Source organism: Nyctereutes procyonoides, unplaced genomic scaffold (assembly GCF_905146905.1).
Source record: "Nyctereutes procyonoides isolate TBG_1078 unplaced genomic scaffold, NYPRO_anot_genome, whole genome shotgun sequence".
Lineage (NCBI taxonomy): Eukaryota > Metazoa > Chordata > Mammalia > Carnivora > Canidae > Nyctereutes > Nyctereutes procyonoides.
Genome location: NW_026575024.1, coordinates 4,815,898 through 4,838,310, shown reverse-complemented (window position 1 = coordinate 4,838,310; position 22,413 = coordinate 4,815,898). Strand labels below are relative to the sequence as shown.

Here is a 22,413-nt window from a genome sequence, read left to right as displayed (position 1 = left end):
GGACAGCTGAAGAAATATGGCCATACCAGCAAGAGGAGAGTTGACAGCTGATTCAGTGCCACAGTTCTACTACAACTCTACCAGGTACCAGGCCCTGTGCTAGGCCCCAGGGATGAATCAAGTCAGACACAGTTCCTACAGCCAGTGCTCAGAGTCTAAAATGGGAGAGAAAATACTCATCACAACATCCAGAAGAGCCCGGGCAATCCCAACACATAACACCATGTGCACCTCAGGAAACCAGGCCTGGCATCCTGGGCTCCCTCTCCAGTTCAGCCGCATCACGCACACACACAATCACATTTCTCTGCACCCCGGCTCCCGCACCTCTAAAACAGAGGAAGTAATGAGCATGCCCACACGTCACAGGGTGGTTAGGAAGAGGAAACAAGATAATCCTTGCTAATCCTGGAGCATGGTACGTCACACAGAGAGCTCAAGCTGTTAGTAGTACCGGCAACCATAGTAATGATACTGCTATCATGCCTGATTTTGTGATTTCATACCTCCCATGAGTCACTGCAAAGCGCAATGGCCCTGAAGAGTGCCTGGTGAGCAGAGGGAGGCCTGAGCCGCAGATGCTCGGCGGGACCTCACAGACCCACTCCCACAGGCAAAAGAATCTGATTCTTGGTGGAATTCAGAAATTCAGAATCCTACCTCCTCAGGGACCCTGTGGTCCCCCCATAGGGGGTATGTCTGCAAGGGCTGGCCTCAGTTAAAGTGAGGCAGAGATGGAGAGGAGGGACATCTGGAAGGAGCAAGGCTGCCAGCATGGGTAAAGCAGAAGAGAGGCACAGGTGCAGTGGCATCATGGCGGGACAGAGACGGGTGGCCCACGAAGGAGTTGGCTGTGCCTGAAGGCATTATAGAGTCTGAAGGAAAAATTTTCAGGAAGATCTGACGCTGCCACATTTCTGTGTTTAAAGGTGACAGGAACGGAGAAGAGGGGGTATACCCAAGAGTTATATGTTTATTATGGAAATGAAGGAGGCATGGTAAGGTCTAGCTGGGCATGAGGAGGAGGAGGGAGGATTTGGATGGCCCCAGGCTGTGGCTCCAGGAAACTGAAGGAAGTATGTGGTGGGTCCACCCGTTGAGAGAGCAGATGAAGACCAAAGGCCTCTATTTTCTGGGTGAAGTAAAAGGCAAGGTCACTCGTCTGGTGTACAGCATGGCAAGGTGGAGAGGCTTGATGACAGTGGCAAAGGTCTGAAAGAGCTGCCTTGGATAATGTCAGGCCAGCTGAGGAGGGACGAGTGGAAGGGTCAGCAGGCAGCACTCTGAGTCTGGCTGCGATCAGAATCTAGAAATCTACGATGGCACTAATCAAGACGTGGGAGTCTGTGGGTTGCGGATGGGTGGGCAGGCAGAGCCAGAGAGGTGGAGGCACTGTCAAAAAGACAAAAATGGGGGGTGTGGATGGGGAGGCCAGAAAGAGGAGGATGGGGGAGGGAGATGGGAGCCATAGACCTCCAGGACCAGAAGGCTCAGGGTGGCGGCAGAGCAGGGAGGGACAGGCAAGGAGCTGGGGTCCAATCACAGTTCCAGCCTCTCCCCTTCTGGAACCAAAGAGATGGCAATGATATATGACAAAGGTCAAAGAAATGTCAAGTTCTTTGACCCAGTAGAATCTCATCTTCAAGAATATATCCAAAAGAAAAGAACAGTGGATGGAAGAATAAAACTGCATCCTTTATAGTGCTCACTGCATCCACTGCACCAAAAGGCTAAAAGAAAGCTAAGCATTCAACAAAAGTAAAAATACGAAGATTATGAAGATGTACAATGTCTACTACACGCCGGTGAGCTTTCTGGGGCAGGAAATCTGTCCTACTCATGTCTTTATCCCCAGCACAAAGCACCACGCTTGGCTCATAACAGGCACTCAGAAGCCGTCGGAATAAATGAATGAATGGGAGAGACGCATCACATTATGATTAGATACATGTGGGAAAAAATGGAAGCACCTGAAGAAGAAAATGCAAAGATAATCACAATACTGACATCAGGAGAGTGGAAATAGGAGGACTTTCTTCCTTATTTAAACACCACATTTAATCGTGTCACAGTATAACAGAGTATTTGCTCTTTAAAAATGCTTAGATTAAGGGAAAAATATAAGCTGAAACTAGAACTTCTTGAAAATAACAATAATGAAAACATGGCATATCATTAAAAATTATAAATACAAGGGAGCCTGGGGGGCTCAGTTAAGCATCCAACTCAATTTTGGCTGAGGTAATGATCTCAGAGTCATGAGATCGAGCCCCATGTCCAGCTTTGTGCTGGCGTGGAGCCCTGCTTGGGATTTTCTCTCTCTCCCTCTCCCTGCTTCGTGACCCCCCAAAATTATAAATACATTTTGCCTTTGTGCAAATCCACTCCCACAATAACTCACAGAAATAGAAAGGCTACAAAGCTACTTACTATTTTTTTTAAGATTTTATTTATTTATTCATGAGACACAGAGAGAGAGGCAGAGACATAGGCAGAGGGAGAAGCAGGCTCCCTGCGGGAAGCCTGATGCAGGACTCAATCCCCGGACCCAGGATCACGACCTGAGCCAAAGGCAGACGTTTAACCACTAAGCCACTCACACATCCCTTGCTGCAATAATTTTAAAGTGACAAAATAATCCAAATGTCTATCAATAAGCTATGCCCAGTGGAGTATGATGCTGCTGGAAAAAGGGATGAGGAAGCTTGGCCTAGACTGCTATGGATTGATCTGCAGAATACGCTGGACAGTGGGAAAAAAAAAAAGCAAGGGACAGAGCATCATAAACAGTATGCCACTTTATATCTGAGAAAGTAATGAGGTACAGAACACAAGGACATGTGCATAAGTGCTTAAAGTTAATAGTATTTTTTAATGAAAACCTAGAAAAAATGGCTATGTACAGGGGAGGGAACAGATGGGGGAGGTAGGGATGGAAGTCAGATTTTTTCTTTTTTTTTTAAAGATTGTATTTATTTATTATTTATTTTAGAGAGGGAGGAGGGGCAGGGGGGAGAGAGAGGGAGAGAGAAAGAATCTCAAGCAGACTCTGCACTGAGCGTGGAGCCCAACATGGAGGCTTGATCTCATGACCCTGAGATCATGACCTGAGCTGAAACCAAGAGTTGGACACTTAAACCAACTGAGCCATCTGGGCATCCCAGAAGTCAGATTTTTCTGAATGTATTTTGTCTTACAGTTTTGACTTGAATTATGTAAAAACATTTTAAATAATTTGAAGTCTAAATTAAATCAAATGTAAAAGCTAAGGCAATTCCTAAAAAAAAATAATAAAATGAGCCTAACTGTGGATTAAGTTGGGAGTTTAGGCACAAAGAGAAAGATTAATACAAATGACTTTGAAACACAGTCTCACTAATATTAACGTTAATATGACTGTGCATCTCCAGTAGGAGACAACCCCTAACAAACAACCCCAAACAAAAAGAACAGCAAAGAAATCTCAAACTATATTCAGTTATCCTACCACACTGTTAGTAATCATACTGTTAGCAATCATACTAGTATTTTTATTTTGGACACACAAACACATTAATGTCACGAAGAAGCAAGATTTATATACTGTGTAGAAAAAAAGTTATGAATAGGCAGCCCGGTGGCTCAGCAGTTTAGCACCGCCTTTAGCCCAGGGCCTGATCGTGGAGTTCCGGGAGTCCACATCGGGCTCCCTGCATGGAGCCTGCTTCTCTCTCTGCCTGTTTCTCTGTCTCTGTGTGTGTGTGTCTCTCATGAATAAATAAAATCTTTTAAAAAAAAAGTTATGAATATAAAATCAAGTAAGTAAAAGCCCTATAATCCTAAATTCGATTTTGGAAATATCAATACAAACTTATGGCAAAGAATTTTGTAAAGAACAGATAAGACTGACAAAACCCAAATCCAGTGGTTACACTGCTTTTCTGCTTCCCGATCTGATGCAGCAGGAAAACATAGCAGCACCTAAAAAGGATTCCCGTTACACTGCACAAAACTCTCAATCTGACCAAGCCTCTAGACTTAACCTGCCGCTTAGAGGAAGTACTGGGAATAGAGGAACATTTTAAACCACACTATGGGGATGTGATCAGCTAGATCCCAAAGGTGGGGAGTCCTACAGGCTACTGACCTAGTTTCCTAGACCAGTGGAGTAAAGGGGAGGATGAACAATTATAAATTAAAAGAGATTTAAAAGGCACATCAACCAAATGCACTGTGTGGACCTTATGTGAATTCTGATTTAAAGAGACAGCCCACACACACACACAAAAAAAAAAAAAAAGAAAAAAAAAACAGATTCTGAGAAAACTGGAGAAATCTGAACAATGACTAAAGATGAAAATGATATTAAGAATTTATTGATAATTTTTATACAATGGGATTGCTATTATGTTTCTTTTTAAAGTGTCTGTATTTCTCAGAGGGTAATAATAATACTAAGGCATTTACAGTTAAAATGATATGGTATCTGGGAAATGCTTTTATCTGGGTTGGATTATCTCAAGATAAATGAAAACAGACTGGTCAAATGTTAATGATGGTCGAAGCTGGCTGAAGAGTACATGGACATTCATTTTAATATTCTCTCTACTGCTGTGTGTTTGAAAATTTCCATAATAAAAAGTTAAAAAAAAGAAATATCTCATGATAATAAGAACGAGTGCTGTCTATCTGCCTTCGTGACTGGAGGAACTGCGCACAAACAGATCTTTTGTTCTTGACTCGCTTAACTCTGAGAAGCTGTTCTCAGAAATATGAATATCAGCTAAAATAAGACTAAGGAGAATTTGCTGCACAGATCTTAAGGTCACAGTTTTTCACACCTGGTTGTTTGGATCCGTGAGGTACCTCACCACAATCGGTGTGAGATATTCAGAAAGCACCACTGGAAAATTTGATCTGTTTTCTTGTAAAAAAACAGCAATAGGAGGAATCTGTTCCATCAGTTCATTCCGCACTGTGGGCTCTGCAGCAATAAAAAATCAGAAAAGAATTATATAAGAATAAGGCAAGCATCTTATAGAGTGTATAGTGAGAGTTTCTAGCTTTTCTTACTAAAATACTTCATCAAGGAAATTAGACAAATGCAGTTTAAAAATCATTTCCCATTTAGAGTATTTATACTACAGACAGGCTTAAAAAGCTAATAAGCTATCCGGCAATATAAAAACATAAAAGGAAGAGAGAATGACAACTCTATTATAACAAGCCATATATAAATCGAAGAGGGAGCAAGAAGTCTGCATGCTGGGCCAGCGTCCAAAAGCCATTACAACTAATGGCATATATGCCAGACCTATGGGTTGTGCTTATTTAAATTCCAGCCAGAATGTATACATTATAAATAATTCTTTCATAAATGCACTCCCCCACAATCCACGCATCCCAATTATTTCTAAGGCAAAGCATTAAACAAAAGAGCGGCTCTAGCTCCAATATACCACATTAAATTTAACACAAATATATAATTGCTTCAGCACTGTAAATGGTGACTCATTTACAAAGAGAATCCATTTAAGGACTCAAAACATCCACTTGGGCCTTTTTAAAAGCATTGTGTCATATTCATATGAATATTTTAAATGAATACAGGAGCTATGTGGAAGGCTTATTTTTCTATTTTCGGTTTAAAACGATCAAAATCTAAAGCAAGCATAAGATTCCTGAAACTTTCTGAAGCTGTTCACCAATCATTACAAATGGGGGGTGGGTGGGGGTGGGGGGTGCCAGGCAGCTGTCAGTACTGGTAGCCCCAACACCTGCTCGTCTCACTCCTCTTTCCTGGGGGTGTGGGGTCGGGGGGAGCACAGGAGGGACACCATGTCTCCTGCACCGTGGTATGCTTCCTCCCAGGACAGCAATCATGGAGAGGTAGAAAGAGAAAGGAAAATCAAGATTAGCCTACAAAGATCACAGGTGAGGCAAACTAATGACTGGGCTTGTTCTAATCCAAAAGACTTCTTTTGATTTGATATTTCTTAGCAACCAACAGTCTGGCAAAACTCATGAACTACAAAGGCCTTAACTGCCGGGGCAGCTAGCATTCATGGCCATTAGTCATTCTAATTTTCTAAAAATAAGGATAATTTGATGCCAAATAAGACACCCATTCTTCACGACAAAACCCACTCATGCTTAGACATTGCTTAAAAATGTATTGATTAATACACAGTTTTTCTTTTTAATGCACTATCATTGGTTATACACAATTTCTTGGAAATACACAAAAAATAAAAGTATACAATCCTTGTACAAACCTGCATCTTCTGACAACCTGACCATGATCTCCATTACCGATAAGAGGTCCTCCTCATTGTTACTGAAGTCCCGGAGGATATCGAGCAGCCCTCTGGCAATAATCTGACTGTGGGGACGAGAAATGATCCATTAAGTTACATGGGCAACTCTGACTGCCGGTGTGCTAATTACAGGCGTTGTGTTAAGAGCAAGTAATAAACCAAGGAATAAAGGAAAGTCCATGACCTCTGTCCAGAGAGAGGACAGACCATCAAGGAACATCCAAAGATGGTCTGTACAATGTGGGTCACCATCCTTTAGGAACCAGAACCATACCTTCCAGTCTGGTGGTCACTGGAGGTTGACACTGTTCACTTGGCACTCGACAAAAACCTTTTTGTCCTTTTCTGATTGATTCTTCAGGCATAGATAGACAGAAGAGAGGCCCCATGGCAGTGGGTGGGAATTAAGTGACCAATAAATGCAGAAGGAAAAGATCCAAAGAGTGGCATTAATCTCGAGTGGCCTTTACCTACTAGGTGTCAGCAGAATCCCCCCTGGCTCTCCTCTATCCTGTGATGGGACAACTAAAAATGTCTCTAGACATTGCCACAGGTCTACCGGGGGCAAAATCAGCCCTGACTGAGAACCATCTCATTAGAAGATTAAAGGTATAAAGGAACCCTCTGTACTAGTTTTGGAATTCTTCTATAAATCTAAAACTGCTTCAGGCACCTGGATGGCACAGTTGCTTAGGCGTCTGCCTTCAGCTCTGGTCATGATCTCAGGGATGGAGTTCTGCATTGCTTCTGCCTCTGGACCTCCCCCCACTTGTACTCTCTCTCTCTCGCTCTCTCTCTCAAATAAATAAAATCCTTAAAAAAAATCTAAAACTGCTTCCAATGAAGTTTAAAGACAAAACAAAACACAAAGACTAAATAAATAAATAAATACATACATACATACATACATACATACAAAGTCATGAAGAGGTACTACTACATCCACTAGAAGAACTAAAGTTATGGGGTGTCTGGGTGACTCAGTAGGTGGAGCATGCGACTCTTGATCTCAGAGTCATGAGTTTGAGCCCCATGTTGGGCATGGAGCCTAATTAAAATAAAACTGAGAAAAAGAAAAAAATAACTAAAATGATAATAATAATACCTATGCTGGCAAAGATATGGGACAACAGGAACCCACAGACATTATTGGTTGGAATGCAAAATAGCACCATAATTTAGAAAACAATTGGCAGTTTCTCAGAAATCTAAATATACATTCAACCCAGCAATTCCCTCTTAGGTATTTACCCAAATGAAATGAAAACTTATGTTCACACACAGACTTGTACACAAATGTTCATATTAGCATGATTCACAATAGCCACAAAATGTAGAAAAAACATCTCTGCATTCTTCAACTGGGGAACATATACACAAGACACCAACTATCCACACAATGGAGTACAACTTGGCACTCAAAAGGAACCCCAGAGGTAACAACAGGCTGAATTTCAAATGTATTTTACTAAGAAAAAGAAGCCAGAGAGAAAACACAACATACCATATGATTCCATTTACATGAAATTCTAGAAAAAGGAAAACCTTAGCCTTCAGAAACAAACTGATGGTTGTTCCATCCACAGCGAGGAGGGAGGAAGAGACTGATGCAAAGGGATGAGCAAGATAACAAGGGAATGACAGAAACGTTAAAACGTTGACTATGGCCGAGGTTTGCATGACTATGTACATTTATCCAAACTCAGCTCACTGGATGCTTTAGATGGGTGTATTTTACCACGTGAAAAATATGCCTCAGTAAAGCTGTTTTAAACAAAGACATTAACAAGGAGAAAAATCAGTGCAATCAGCAGTAGCTTATTTGTGGCCTGGAGGCCTCGGGGCACAGAAGAGGGACAGGCACTCCTGAAAGGCTTCTTGGAACAAATGGAAAGGAGCCCCTGCCTGCCTCTGCCTGTTCCTCTGAGCCCCTGACAACCCAAGGACAACACGCATCAGGATTAGCTGAAGTCAAAAACCCACCCTGACTTGCTGGAAAAGACTAGAAATGTGAATTCAAAGAGGTAGTCTTTTGGCCCAGCACACTACAGGAAGAAATCCATCAACTCAAGCCTGTCCACGGAGAGACTTATACCACCCCTGGGATGAAAGGTCGAGATCTGGCAGCCAGGAGGTTTGGGAAAGTCGAAAACAGACACTATAAAGTCCCTGATTACATTTCACTGGACCACATTCAGGTTGGCCTCCCCTGGGAAATCAAGCAACTAAGATCCCCAATCTGCTTCTAGGGCCATAGAATGGATAGACAGATCTGCATCCAGCCCCAAGTGGTCACAAGGGACCTGCCCTCTTAAGGAAAGTGAGGAGAGGGGTAAGAGAGGGCCCCTGAAGCAGGGAGGGACGAATCCACCACAGTGAATACAGAATGGGAGAGAGCTAAAGACTCAAACAAATCTATGCTTTGGCACCAACACTCTGGAAAACCTGGCTGCTTTATGGAATGACCTGAAGAGGTCATAGGGGAGAAGCAGAGTCCAGAAGCATCAGCCTCAATACTTCTCCATGTCAACTATGCTAATGAGAAGAAGAGAGAACTGCTGTGTATGACTGAGAAAAGTGTTAGAAAGGTTAAATGAGCTCATGCACAGGAAGGTCACAGCCTGGTCCTTGGCCCATGGTAAGCCCCATAGCATGACAGCCATCAGTACTACAATATAAGCAAGGAACTGCAATTAAATGTCTAATGAAGAGGGAGGTTTAAATAAATGATGTTATTCCTATATAACAGCGTTCTATATGGAAGCACTTGTAAAGGTACCTATAGATATGCACTCACTTAGAAAGATGCCCATGAAAATTCACGTAAATGAGAAAATGAGGTGAAGCATTTTATATGCAGTGTGAGCCTATTTCTTAATATGAATTGTATTTATGTACATATGTGCAATACATATACTCATATATACATACACTCATTTAGGGAAAAGTCTGAAAGCATATACTACCCTAGACTGTAGTAGGGGAAGAAGGGAAACTCTCATTATTTTAACTTCTGTAATTACTAAATGTTTCAAGTACATGTCATTTTTGTGAATTTTTTAAAGTATGAGGAGGATGGTTCAATTTTACATGGCAATGTTTCCTGGAAATCTTACCATGGAAATGAACCCTTAGTCTTTGTCCCTTCCTTCCCTCACCCATCTCATGCAGTCACTATCATGAATTTGGCCCAAAAGATGAGCCAGTTCCAGAGCCTACCCTGAAGGGCACAGTTTAGACCCAGATGCAGGCAAGAAAACTGAAGATGATGGACAGTGACAAGAGCCTTAAGAAAGAGAAGAATGTAGAGGAGCTGAGTGTGATGACAAGCAAGAAGCAGGCAGAAGGATATCAGACCCAGATGCGGGAACATTCAGACAAGGGCTTTAAAATAAGTGTGATTAATATGCTGAAGGTCTTTTGGAGGAGTTGGGCATGCTTGGGCAGTTAAGGAATATAGGAACACTCTGTACTTTCTGCTCAATTTTTCTTGAAATCCAAAATCGCTCTCAAAATTAAAGTTTATTAATTAAATTTAAAAAATGAAAGTGAAATAAAGACTGTTTCAGACAAAAGTGGTGAGAATTCACTGATAGTAGTCTTGTGCTATCAAGAATTGTTAAAGGAAGTCCTCAAAGCAAAAGGATGCTGGGTGAAAATGGGCATTTTGCAAAAGGAAATAAAAAGCACAAAAAAGGTATACATGATGGTAAACATAAAAAATATTTTTGTCGGGGATCCCTGGGTGGCTCAGTGGTTTGGCGCCTGCCTTTGGCCCAGGGCGCGATACTGAGGTCCCGGGATTGAGACCCACGTCAGGCTCCCAGCATGGAGCCTGCTTCTCCCTCCTCCTGTGTCTCTGCCTCTTTCTCTCTCTCATTCTATGTCTATCATGAATAAATAAATAAATAAATAAATAAATAAATAAATAAATAAATCTTTTAAAATATATATATATGTTTTTTTATGTCATTTTAATCACTTTAAAAGTTGCAAATCTTCAGGAAATAAAGTAACAAGGTATCATGGGATGTATAACATGTGTGGAAGCAAAATGCAGAAAAACAACAGCACAAAAGATGGGGAGGCGGCCACAGAAGCCCTCTGAAGTGTGTTCTGTACTCCTGGCACGTTCTCACACTGTACCTTGCACTGTATGCAGAGTGGTAGCATTTTATTTCAACATATATTGTAATACGTCAGAGGAATATATTATAATCCCTAGAATAACCAATAACAATTTTTTAAAAGAGGCTTAACTAATAAGCCATAGCGAGGATACAGTGGAATCAAAAAAGAAAAAGTCCATAGGACAAAAAAAGTGATTCTCTTATTTCAAATAATGAATAATGAATAATATGAATAATAATGAAATTAATATAGCAAGAAGAGTTGAGTCAATAGAAAACAAATGGCAAGATGGCATATGTAAACCAAACCATATCAATAATCACTTCAAATGTACATGATCTAAGGGCACCTAGGTGGCTCAGTGGCTGAGCATCTGCCTTTGTCTCGGGTTGTGATCCCAGGGTCCTGGGAACAAGTCCTGCATTAGGCTCCCCGCAGGAAGCCTGCTTCTCCCTCTTCCTATGTCTCTGCCTCTCTTTGTGTGTCTCATGAATAAATAACATATTTAAATATATATATATATATACACAATATACATGATATAAATGTTGAAATTAAAAGAAGCAGTTGTTACACTGGGTAAAAAAGCAAGACCCAACTATATGTCTTCTATAATAACCACACTTTAAACACCAGACATGCATAGGTTAAAAATAAAAGTATAGACAGAAATATACAGATAGCAATCAAAAGAAAATTAAGTATATATATTAAATTCAGACAGTAAGCTTCAGAGAAAGGAATAGTACTAGGGACAAAGGATACTACACAAACACAGACAGATCAACTTATTCGAGAAAACAGAACACTACTAAATGTGTATGTACCCAAGAAGAGAGCTTCAAAATACACAAACTGTTAGATCTGAAAAATAGAAAAATCCAAAATTGTAAGTGAGATTCCAACATTCTTCTCTCAGTAACAGACAGAGCAAGTAGATAGAAAATAAGAACACAGAAGACCTGAACAATGTTCTCAGCCAATTTGTCCTGACATTTATAAGATACACTATCCAAAAACCCTGGGATGCACACGGAATCTTCACCACCATAAAATAATTCCAAAAAATTTAAAAGACGAGAAATAATACAAAGTATGTTCTCTGACCACAGAAGACTTAAACTCAGAATAAAATAACAGAAAGATACCTGGAAAAAGTCTCGAATATTTGGAAGTTAAACAACATACTTCTAAATAACTCATTGGTCAAAGGAGAAATCATTATAGACATTAAAAATACTTTACACTGAAAGGTAATAAAAATATTAATACCAGAACGTGAGGATGTGCCTAATATAACACTGAAGTACTTACAGCACTTAACAGCAATCTTACAATTTAAAATGCAAATATTATTTTAAAAAGACAAAAAAAAAATAGTTAAACATATCTTACAAGAAGAAAAAGAACAGCAACTAAATACCTCCCCAAAAAAGAAAATAATACGAATTAGAGCAGAAATTACTGAACTAGAAAATAAACACACAATAGAGAATATCATAGCCAAAACTTGATTCTTCAACAGAACTAATATACTTGATAGTCCTCTGGTAAGAATTATCCAGGGGGAAACAAAAGAAAAGGCACCAATTACCAATAACAGAATGGAAAATGGGGCCATACTACAGATTTCACAGACAATAAAAAGAAAATTGCTATTTCCCAACACATAAAGAGATAGCAGATCTAAACAATGATTATTTGTGACCACTAAAGTCATGAGAAGAAAGGCTAGTGGGGAATTTTATAATGAAAGAATCTAACACCTGCGCCCACTGCTCAATATGAACATCTCCAAAAGTGGGACACCCAGACATTGTTTCCCAATGTTTTGTAATGAGAAGTATACAAAACAACACATGAAGTATTGTTGTAAAAAAAAAAAAATTGAAGCAGAATCTAATCAAGTCTCCAAGTGTAATTTTTGGTTTATAGAAAATACAAAGGACAAAAGATTATGTAAAATTATGCCATGAGAATAATGACCACCGAATCCAGAATGTGGAAAATTCTACAAGACTAATGACCCCTTCAACAAACAGATGATGTAGAGAGAAGATGAGAGGGAGAATCAATTAGAGATTAAAAGAGATTTAAGACCAAAAGGGAAAAAAAAACCGTAAACAAACAAAAAAAAAGACTCAAGAGACCTATCTACCTAATGAAATGTGTGGACCTTATTTGGATCATGATTCGAACAAATCAACCATAAAAAGGCATTTCTGAGGGAAAATTTAACATAGACTGGTCAACTGGAAGGCATTATTATCAACTGGGTTGAGTGTGATAATGATACTGCAGTTAGATTTAAGTCTCTAGCTGGATAAATGATATGATGCCTTGGATTTCCTTTAAAACACACCAGCAAAAAACACAAAACTTTTACAGAGAAAACGACCAAATGTTATTGGGACATTAAAGAAAACCTACATAAATATAAAGATATACCATGTTTATGGATTGGAAGTCTAAATATTGTAAAGAGGGCAATACTCTCCAAACTGACCTATTCATTCAGTGCAAACCCAAGCAAAATTCTAATAGGTGTTTTATTAGCAACTGATAAACTGATGTTGAAATTTATATGAAAATGCAAAGGACCAAGAATAACAAATCATATCAAAGAAAAACAAAGTGGCAAGTTTTGCTTAATCAAGTGTCAAGACCCACTAAAATCTACAGTCATCAAGACAGTGTGGTATTGGCCAAGGGGGAGACAGACTACTGAAAGAGACAGTCTAGACAAAGGCTATTAAAGACTGGATTAGAACAGAGGTGGTACCCCAGAGCAACGAGGAAAAAATGTACTTTTGATAAGTGGTTCTGTGACAACAGAGAAAATGAAACTGGATCCCTCCTTCATACAATGAACAAAAATTACTTTCAGATGGATCGAAGACCTAAATGTGAAAGGAAAAAAAAAGAGCTTTTAAAGCAATATAAAACAGTATGTTTATGATCTTTTGGTGGAGGAAGACATTTTAAAGGAGCTTCAAAATGCACTAAGGATAAAAGTCAATGTTGATAAATTTACATCAAAATGAACAGCTTCTGGTCACCAAAAGAACACTGTAAAGAGAGCTGAAACAAGCACAGGATGAAGGAAGATATTTGCCATACATAACTGACCAAGGTTTGAAATCTAGAATATACAAAGAGTTCTTACAAGTCAATAATAAAAAGAGAAACAATCCATCTTCCCTTTACCCACCAAATAAAGTTTTTTTTTTTCAAAGAAAGATTTTAAACAGGCACTTCACAAAAAAGAAATACAGATGTCCAGCAAACATACAAAAAGGTGTTCAAATTCAAAAATAAATAAAATGGAAATTAAAATCACAAAATGATATCATTATACGCTAGCACATGACCAGATTGGCTAATATCTTACAATCTGACGATACCAATCAGCAGATAAAATGTAGGGCAAAAGTGGGAGTGCAACTGATGCAATCACTTGGGAAACTGGCACTACCGCCTAAAGTAGAAGACAAGTATGTCTCATCACACAAGAATTCTTGGCTGACTATAACCCTGCAGAGATGTGTACTGATATGCACCCATATACATATACTAGATTGTTCATAGTACAATTTTCTTAAGAGTGAGAGAACTTGAACTACTCCAACAGACAAAGCGTCAGTATCTTCAAACAATAGAACACTGCTACAAAATGAACAAACTCAAACCCTACATGCAAAGCCACAAAGTATGTCCTATAGGATTTCACATATTTCAAGTTCAACAACAACAAAATTAACTTATTCTATTTGGAAGTAGATATTTAGGTGCTAAGACCAGAAACAAAATTAAGGATGTAATGAACATAAACATCCGAAGGTGATCACCACGAGGCGGGGAGGGCATAGGTCCAGAAGACCTCCATGTGGACATGTGCTTCATAAAAACTCCTTACACTTGACATCCAATTATCTGTATGGGGTATGTTTTATAATAACAGAAGTTTTTAAGAAAGTAGAAAAAAGAGAGTAAAGGTAAAAAGGCATTTATAATCTCAGCAGATATAAAAGAAGCATTATACAAAATTCAGACCTCACTGAGGATTTTTAAAAACTCTGAGTGAATTTATTCTATACAATAAATCAGCTGTACTCTTAAAAACTGTCAAGAGTATCATGAGAGGCAAAGAAAGGCTGAGAAACTGTCAGACATTAAATGAGCCTACAGAAACATGACAACGATCAAATGTAGTCCATGATGCTGGGTTGGATTCTAGATCTAAAAACAAACCAAATAGACAAAAACCTTGAATTAAAGGATTCGCTTAGGGCCACTGGACAATTTGATTAAAACCTAGATATTAGGGCAGCCTGGGTAGCTCAGCGGTTTAGCACCACCTTCAGCCTAGGACGTGATCCTGGAGACCCAGGATCAAGTCCCATGTCAGGCTCCCTGAATGGAGCCTACTTCTCCCTCTGCCTATGTCTCTGCCTCTCTCCCTCTCTCTGTGTGTGTGTCTCTCATGAATAAATAAAATCCTTAAAAAAACAAAAAACCTAGATATTAGAGGGGCACCTGGGCAGCTCAGTCGGTTAAGCATCTGACTCTTGGTTTCAGCTTAGTCATGATCTCAGGGTCCTGGGATGAAGCCCTGTGTTGAGCTGCAGTGCAGGGTCTGTTTGGGATTCTCTTCCTCTCCCTCTGTCTCTCCCCCTACTTACGTGCTTGCTCTCTCAAATGCAATAACTAAATAAAATATTTTTAAAAATCTAGATATTTGATAACAGTATTATATCAAGATTAAGTTTCCTGACTCGAATCACTGTATGTGATTCTATAAGTAAACGACAAATGTCCTTGTTAGAAATATGCGACAGCAGTCACCACAGAGAGAGCAACACGATGGCTACAATTAACCTCCAATGGCTCAGAAAACAATGTGAAAATAAAGAGAGTGAACGTTAACTCGAATATGGTAAAATGTTCACAACTGATGAATCTGAGTAAAAAATAGACAGGAATTCCTTCTACTATTCCTGAAACTTTTAAGTGTGAAGTTATTTTTAAAAGTTTAAAAACAGGGATACCTGGCTGGCTCAGCAGTTGAGCATCTGTCTTCAGATCTGGGTGTGATCCAGGGGTCCAAGGATTGAGTCCCACATTGGACTCCTTGCAAGGAACCTGCTTCTCCCTCTGTCTATCTCTCTGCCTCTCTCTGTGTGTCTCTCATGAATAAATATATTTTTTTTAAGTTTACCACAAACTCTTATTTTTTATACTGACTGGCTTAGTTGGTAGAGCATGAGACTCTGGATCTTGGAGTTGTGAGTTTGAGCCCCACAATAGGCACAGAGATTACTTAAATTTTTTTTTTAAATTTTCTAAATTAAGGACACCTGGGTAGCTCAGTCGGTTAAGCATGGACCTTCAGCTCAGGTCATGATTTTGAGGTTCTGGGATCAAGCCCTGTGTCAGGCTGCTTGTATCCCTATCCCTTCCCTCATCCATGCGCTCTCTCTCTCTCAAATGAATAAATGAAATAATTTTAATTTCTTTTTAATTTTAAATTTAAAAAAAATTAATTTCAAAAAGTGTAAAAATAATCTCAACAAATTATAAATATACATTTTCCTAAACTGACAAGATATAGCTATTAAAAATATAAACCAAGAGAGGAAAGGGAGAAATCAAACTATCATATTTCACACACAACATTGTACAATATGCAGAAAACCCAAAGAACCCCCAGGGAAGTTATTAAAATTAATAAGTGAACTTAGCATAGTCAATGGGAACAAAATCAAAATATAAAAATCAATTCTATTTTCATATTATCAGCAGCAATTAGAATTTAAATTTTAAGAAATGATACCATTTACATTCACATAGAGACCAAATACCTAGAACTAAACTGAAAAAGGTACAGAAGATCTCTACAAGAGAAAACACACACACACACACACACACACACACACACAAAAACTGAAGTTTTTTTTTTAAATGGGAAGATTAGAAAACTAAATATTGTAAAGGTGTCAATACTTCACAGATTGATTTATAGATGCAATCCAGTTCCAATGAAAAACCCAGCAGGTTTTTTCTCCTAGAAATTGATGAACTGGTGCTAAAATGCATTTGGAAATGCAGAGTCAAGAACAGCCAAGACAACCGTGAAGAAGAACAAAGCGGGAGGAGTTACTCTACCAAGATTTTGATGATAAAGTTATAGTAACAAAGACAGTGTGGTCCCAGCAGAAGGACAAACAGACCAAGGAAGCAGACTAGGAAGTTCAGATATAGACACTCAATTTAAGAGAAAGGTAGTAAAGCAGGGCATAGATAAAAGGTAGTATTTTCAATAAATGGCACTGGATCAAGTGCATAGCACGTAGAAGGCAATGAAACTTGACTCCTACTTCACATAATACAAAAAGAAAGCAATTCTAGGGAGACTGTAGATCCAAATATGAAAGGTAAAACAATAAAACTTTAAGAATATAAGGAAATTTCTTTTCTTTTTCTTTTTATAAAGTAGGATCCAAGACCAGCATGGAGCCCAATGCTGGGCTTGAACTCAGGACCCTGAGATCAAGACCTGAGCTGAGATCACGAGTCAGATGCTTAACCGACTGGAACCCCTAGACCCCCCTATAACGAAATATCTTGATGGCCTTAGGGGAGGAGAACGTTCCTTATACATGAAAAGAAAGCACTAAGTATCAAAGAAAAAGTTGAGAAATCGTGAACTACATTTAAATTAAGAACTGCTCATCAAAAGACATCATTCAGAGTACCATCATTTCCCTATCTGTAAAATTGGGATAATAATTGGACTCACTCAGCAGCAATTGCTGTGAGCCTTCTGCAATTTAATAGATATAGATATTAAGTACATATGTAATAGAGACTCAGCGAGCATCATCCAGTCTTCCCAGAACAGTGCACTTAAGATGTGTGAGAAGGCTGCAGGTGGAGAAGTCCAGAGGACTGTTCAGAATGAGAAACACACTAGGTCATGTGAGGGGGAAGGAAAGGGTGTGTGTCACAGGCAAGAAGGAAGACACAGAAGACAGAAGCAGTATCAGATGGAGGAGGGGAGACAAAAAGAGAGATAGCCCCAGTCTGCGACGGCGGGGAAGAATGCCCGCAGACTCAGCTTTGGGCGGACTGTCAGCTAAAAGAAATGTCTTAGTTTCTGTTTTCTTCATGAAATAAGAGCCAAGGTCACGTCTTGGAGGAATGGTCTGAGTCTGGAGAATAATCCTGCCAGCACAATGAGGAGTGACAATACAACATGGCGGAACAAGCAGCACCAATGTCCCTGAAACATGGGGCAGTCAAAAACCAAAACGAGCGAGCAATGTTCCAACTGATGCTTTCAATTATGCGATGCATTTTACTTTTCTGAGTACGGCACGTGTGAAAGAAACCCAGTTAGCAACCCTAATTATTTAAACACCATTAAATTTCATCGGCGTTTTATTCTTGGCTTACCAGGTGACCAGTAAAACAGTTAACAAGAGTAATGGAGAAACCTAATCAAAGGGTGCCATTCAGACAGAATGCCAGGAACCTGGAAACAGCCCACGTGCCACCACATCCCCGGGAGTCCTCAAAGCTGGCACAGAGAGGTAGCCACCACTGTCAGCACGGCAAAAACCGACCCTGTGGAGGCCTGTGCGTTTGGGAAGGGCTGGTGAGCTCACCGGTTGAAAATGTTCTCGCTGAAAGCATACTTTTCCAGGCGAACGAGTGGAGGCAGGCTATCCTGGCCTGGAAGGTCCAGAAAGGCCGTTACCCTCATGCTGTCACGATCTGGGCCATAGTCTTCAAATCCATCTAAAGGGGAAGAGGGGACAAAATTGCATTCATCACATCATACTTGAGCCAAGGCAGGCCTTTGCAGCACACTTTCTACCCTCCTGGCCCTTTCCAGGGGGAACCTCTGAGTTTGCAAACTTGGTAACTCATCTAAAATGAAGTGGGTAGGTTTATAATCCAAGAGAAGGGTGACAAGACCAGAGTCATAAAGGAAAGCTAAATGTCCTTCTTTCAGTGCCATCAATCTGACGTGAGTCACCTCTAACCAACAAAGATGGGAACCTCTCCTTTACCGGGGAAGTTAGAAGCAAGTGAACAAGACAGCTAGCTGACTCCTGGGAGGTACATCCACGGAGTGCTATGCAAACAGATATGAAATAGTCAAAAGAAAAAGAGAGGTGTTTGACCTCATAAGCAAGAATATGGTAGAAAGCCTACTCCATATTTGGTCTTGTCTAAACATACTTGTCACACAGCTTCATGCGCATGACATCGGTTCCCATCAAACCACATGGCAACACCCCACCAGCCCCTCCACATGGATGTCTAACAGGTTCCTCCAATCCCTCACTCTGGCCAAAACTGAGCCTGTTGTCATGCTGACTCTTCCCTGCAGCCCCAGCTGAGGGCAGGCACACCCACCCCACAAAGTGGGGGACCAGCATGGCCGCATTCATGGGCTCTGGAGCCAAACATCCCTGGAACAAGATGAAGCTCGCAACACAACTTACTAGCTGTGCGACCACAGTAAGTGATGTAACCTGTCTGCATACCCAGGTCTTGTGGGATCTAGCCCTGCATAATCTGGCCAACCTTGACTGTGGCCACCACCCTTTACCCACCCACACTTCAGAGGCATAAATGCGTCCCTTGCACTGAAACAGCTGAGCAGGAAGCACTACTCATGCAAAAAAGTACAGGATTCCTACTGGGCAGAGTGGAAAACTTGTTAATTTAGGTAGTAACTGATAAGAGTTTAAAATAAGAAATGACACATTTGTGCCTAGGTGTTTACTCTGAAACATTAACCACATTTTTCCTCCACAAATTCTTTTATGCTAGTAATTAGAGCTTATTAAAATTTTATACTATATAACAGTTACCCAGATAATTTTAATAAAGAAGTATACATTAGTAGAAAATATATGTGTGATGCAATCAAATACATCATTTCTTGCAGGATCCCTGCCAGGGAGGAATAGGTCCCCACTGAGTCACAGCCAAGCCCCACCAACCACAGTCATTTTATATGAGCTATTTTCAAAGAATTTCAGGGCCCAAGAGTAACACGCAACCTTCATCTCACAGATATTTAAGAAACAGTGGACCTAACCTGCAGCGACTTTAAAATATTAAGTTTAAAGCAGAATTTGTGGGGCGCCTGGGTGGCTCAGTCAGTTAAGCATCTGCTCAGGTCATGATTTCAAGGTCCTGGGATCAAGCCCTGCATCAGGCTCCAGGCTCAGCAAGAAGTCTGCTTCTCCCTCTCCCATCCCTCTGCCCCTCCCCCCTACATATGTGCTCTCTCTCCTTCTCCTCTGTCAAATAAATAAATAAATAAAATCTTTTTTGAAAAATAAATAAATAAAACAATTTGCTAGACTTTTGGAGTCATAGATAGCTTTGGAACCTGCTGATAGCCACACATAACCATATGCAATACTTTTCATAAAGAATCACCCAGGGCACCTGAGTGGCTCAGTTGGTTAGGTGCCCAACTCTTAATTTTGGCTAAGGTCATGATCTCAGAGCGGTAAGATCAAGCCCCGCATCTGGCTCTGTGTTGGGTTGTGGAGTCGGCTTAAGGCTCACCCTCTCCCCCTCCCACCCCTCTTAAAAAAAAAGAATCAGGGGTTTCAAAAAGATCCTCTGAGGTCCACCTGTGTACTTCGTGGGTTAAGAATTGCTATTTTAAAGTAACAAAAAATATGCAAGCACTCTTCAAAAAAACTATCAGAGAACTAAAGAACTTAGCAATTAGTTCTACAAAGGAATAACTGTTATTAGAGGATATTAATGATTCTACTATACTAACTATATAACATTATACTAACCATATATATGGAAATAAAAGCCATAAACCACGCAATACTGGCTAATAACTAATATTCATTGGCTGCTTCCAGGAACTGTGCTAAAAGCTTTGTGTATAGCAGTGGTTCATTAAATCCTGACAACAACCACATTATCCCCCTGTTTCTGGGTAAAAAGGCTGAAGCTGAAAGAAGCCAAGAAAGCTGCCAAACACAGCTAGAGAGGAGTGGGTCAGGATCTGAACTCCAGTAGTTGGACTCTACAGACACTGTACTATACCATACTGCCAGAAGAAACCTTCATTTTAATTTTCAAAGAAATCCTTCCCACCACCCTGTCTGAGCTTCAGACACAGTAACCTTCCCTTAATTCTTCACATGCACCAAAATCCTCCTCTCAGTGATTTTTCTACACATCATTCCCACTGCCTGGGACACTCTCACATCTTCACCCCCTACCCCACGCCCCAGCTTAGGGACCCCTACACTGATCTCCAGAAGGCCAGTCTCTGGTAACAGCCTCTTTTGGAACTGTTGGCTCTTCTGTCCTAACACTCCCCATGGCACCGGGTTTGGTGACTGTGTCATGCTTGTCTCCCAGTGGCTCTGTGAGCTCCATGAAGGGCACTATAACACCAGCACCCAGGATAGTACCTGACAAGTAGTAGGTGCTCAATAAAATGTAGCGAAACGAGGAATGATGCCACCAAAAGAAACTTGAATGATAGCTATGATACAGAACCATTAAGAAGATGGAACCTTGGGATATGCCTTGATAAATCCCCTCATTTTGTGGACAGCTACAGAGATGCACCCCCAAAGCCAGCAGCAGAACTAGGATTCTTAGCACCCATTTGGTTGCTAAGAATATTCTGCATTCCAGTCTAGTGTTCTTTCAAGAGATGTGCAGAAAGGTCTCATGAGATGAAGGCTGAAGGAATCGAAGACCACCAAAGCCGAAGGGAAGGGTTATGGTCTCAGAAGCATCTGAAGGAAGGTGACAGACTTCCATTTCCAGCTGATATGGTAAAAGACCTTCACACTTTACACATCCAGAAGACTAGAAAACCATCCACAAAACAAGAGTTTTCAGGCACTAGACAGCAAGGCAGCACAGGACAAGGGCCCTCAGAGAAAGGACACAAACAAGGAGCCCTGGGATGGCCGCCTCTGACTGCCCAGAGAACTTCCAGAGGTCCAGAGAAGGAAGTATGAGGGGGGGGGGGGCCAAAGCGGCCAGCATTTGCAAAGAAGGAAGCAGAAGAGGCCAGCAGAGTGGCCCCCGGAAGCATCCACTGAGTACAGATCCATGCACATGTGAGAAAATACTACCAAGACTGAGGAGGAACCGTAAGAAAGGAGCCAGCAGTCCTTTGTGGCACTCACATGCAGGGAGCAGCTGTCTGTTCCCACCAGCCAGGGGAGGGAGACCCTGTGACACTTGGCACTATTTTAGTAGTGGCTAAATGAGTCTAGATCAAAGCCTGCTCTGGACTCGCCCTGATGGAGTTTACATTAAGCCTGAAATGAATACAGCCCAATCCCAGAAAGTTAACTGTTCATCATAACAAAACCCAACATCCCCAGATTTATACAATTTGTACTGTGAAACCTAACAACTAATGCCCCCAAATTCTTAATGTCTGGCAGCCAATCAAATATTATCATGCATGAAAAGAAGCCAAATAATATGACCATAATCAGGATATGATTAAATGAATAAACTGAGAAAGTCCCCCAAATGTCAGAGATGATGGAATAGAAAATGATCTTTAGGGCAGCCTGGGTGGCTCGGCAGTTTAGCACCACCTTCAGCCCAGGGCATGATCCTGGGGACCCAGGATCGAGTCCCATATTGGGCTCCCTGCATGGAGCCTGCTTCTCCCTCTTCCTGTGTCTCTGCCTCTCTGCCTCTCTCTCTCTCTCTCTCTCTCTCTCTCTCTCTCTCTCTCTCTCTCCTTTCTCTGTGTGTCTTTCATGAATAAATAAATAAAATATTTTTTAAAAAAAGAAAATGATCTTTAAATAGCAATTAAGGGGTGCCTGGGAGGCTCAGTTGGTTAAGCATCTGATTCTTGGTTTCAGCTCAGGTCATGATCTAAGGGTAGTGAGTTCAAGCCCTTCATTGGGCTCCATGATCAGCATAGAGCCTGCTTGAGATTCTCTCTCTC

The 22,413-nt window shown here is 40.6% G+C and overlaps 1 protein-coding gene across 6 annotated transcripts in view; it reads right to left on the bottom strand.

Annotated features, from left to right (window-relative positions):
* LOC129497024 (serine/threonine-protein phosphatase 4 regulatory subunit 1-like) overlaps positions 1-22,413 on the bottom strand; it is an 81,393-nt gene that overhangs the window by 35,897 nt on the left and 23,083 nt on the right. For 5 of the 6 annotated variants that reach the window (XM_055305446.1, XM_055305454.1, XM_055305438.1 and 2 more), the window contains 3 exons: positions 18,095-18,227; positions 6,255-6,361; positions 4,821-4,963 (listed from right to left, as the gene is read on the bottom strand). In XM_055305446.1, coding sequence (XP_055161421.1) covers positions 4,821-4,963; positions 6,255-6,361; positions 18,095-18,227 — 383 coding nt within the window. Of the gene's footprint in view, positions 1-26; positions 97-4,820; positions 4,964-6,254; positions 6,362-18,094; positions 18,228-22,413 lie in introns of those variants that run through there. The other variant, XM_055305482.1, reaches the window with a different exon arrangement.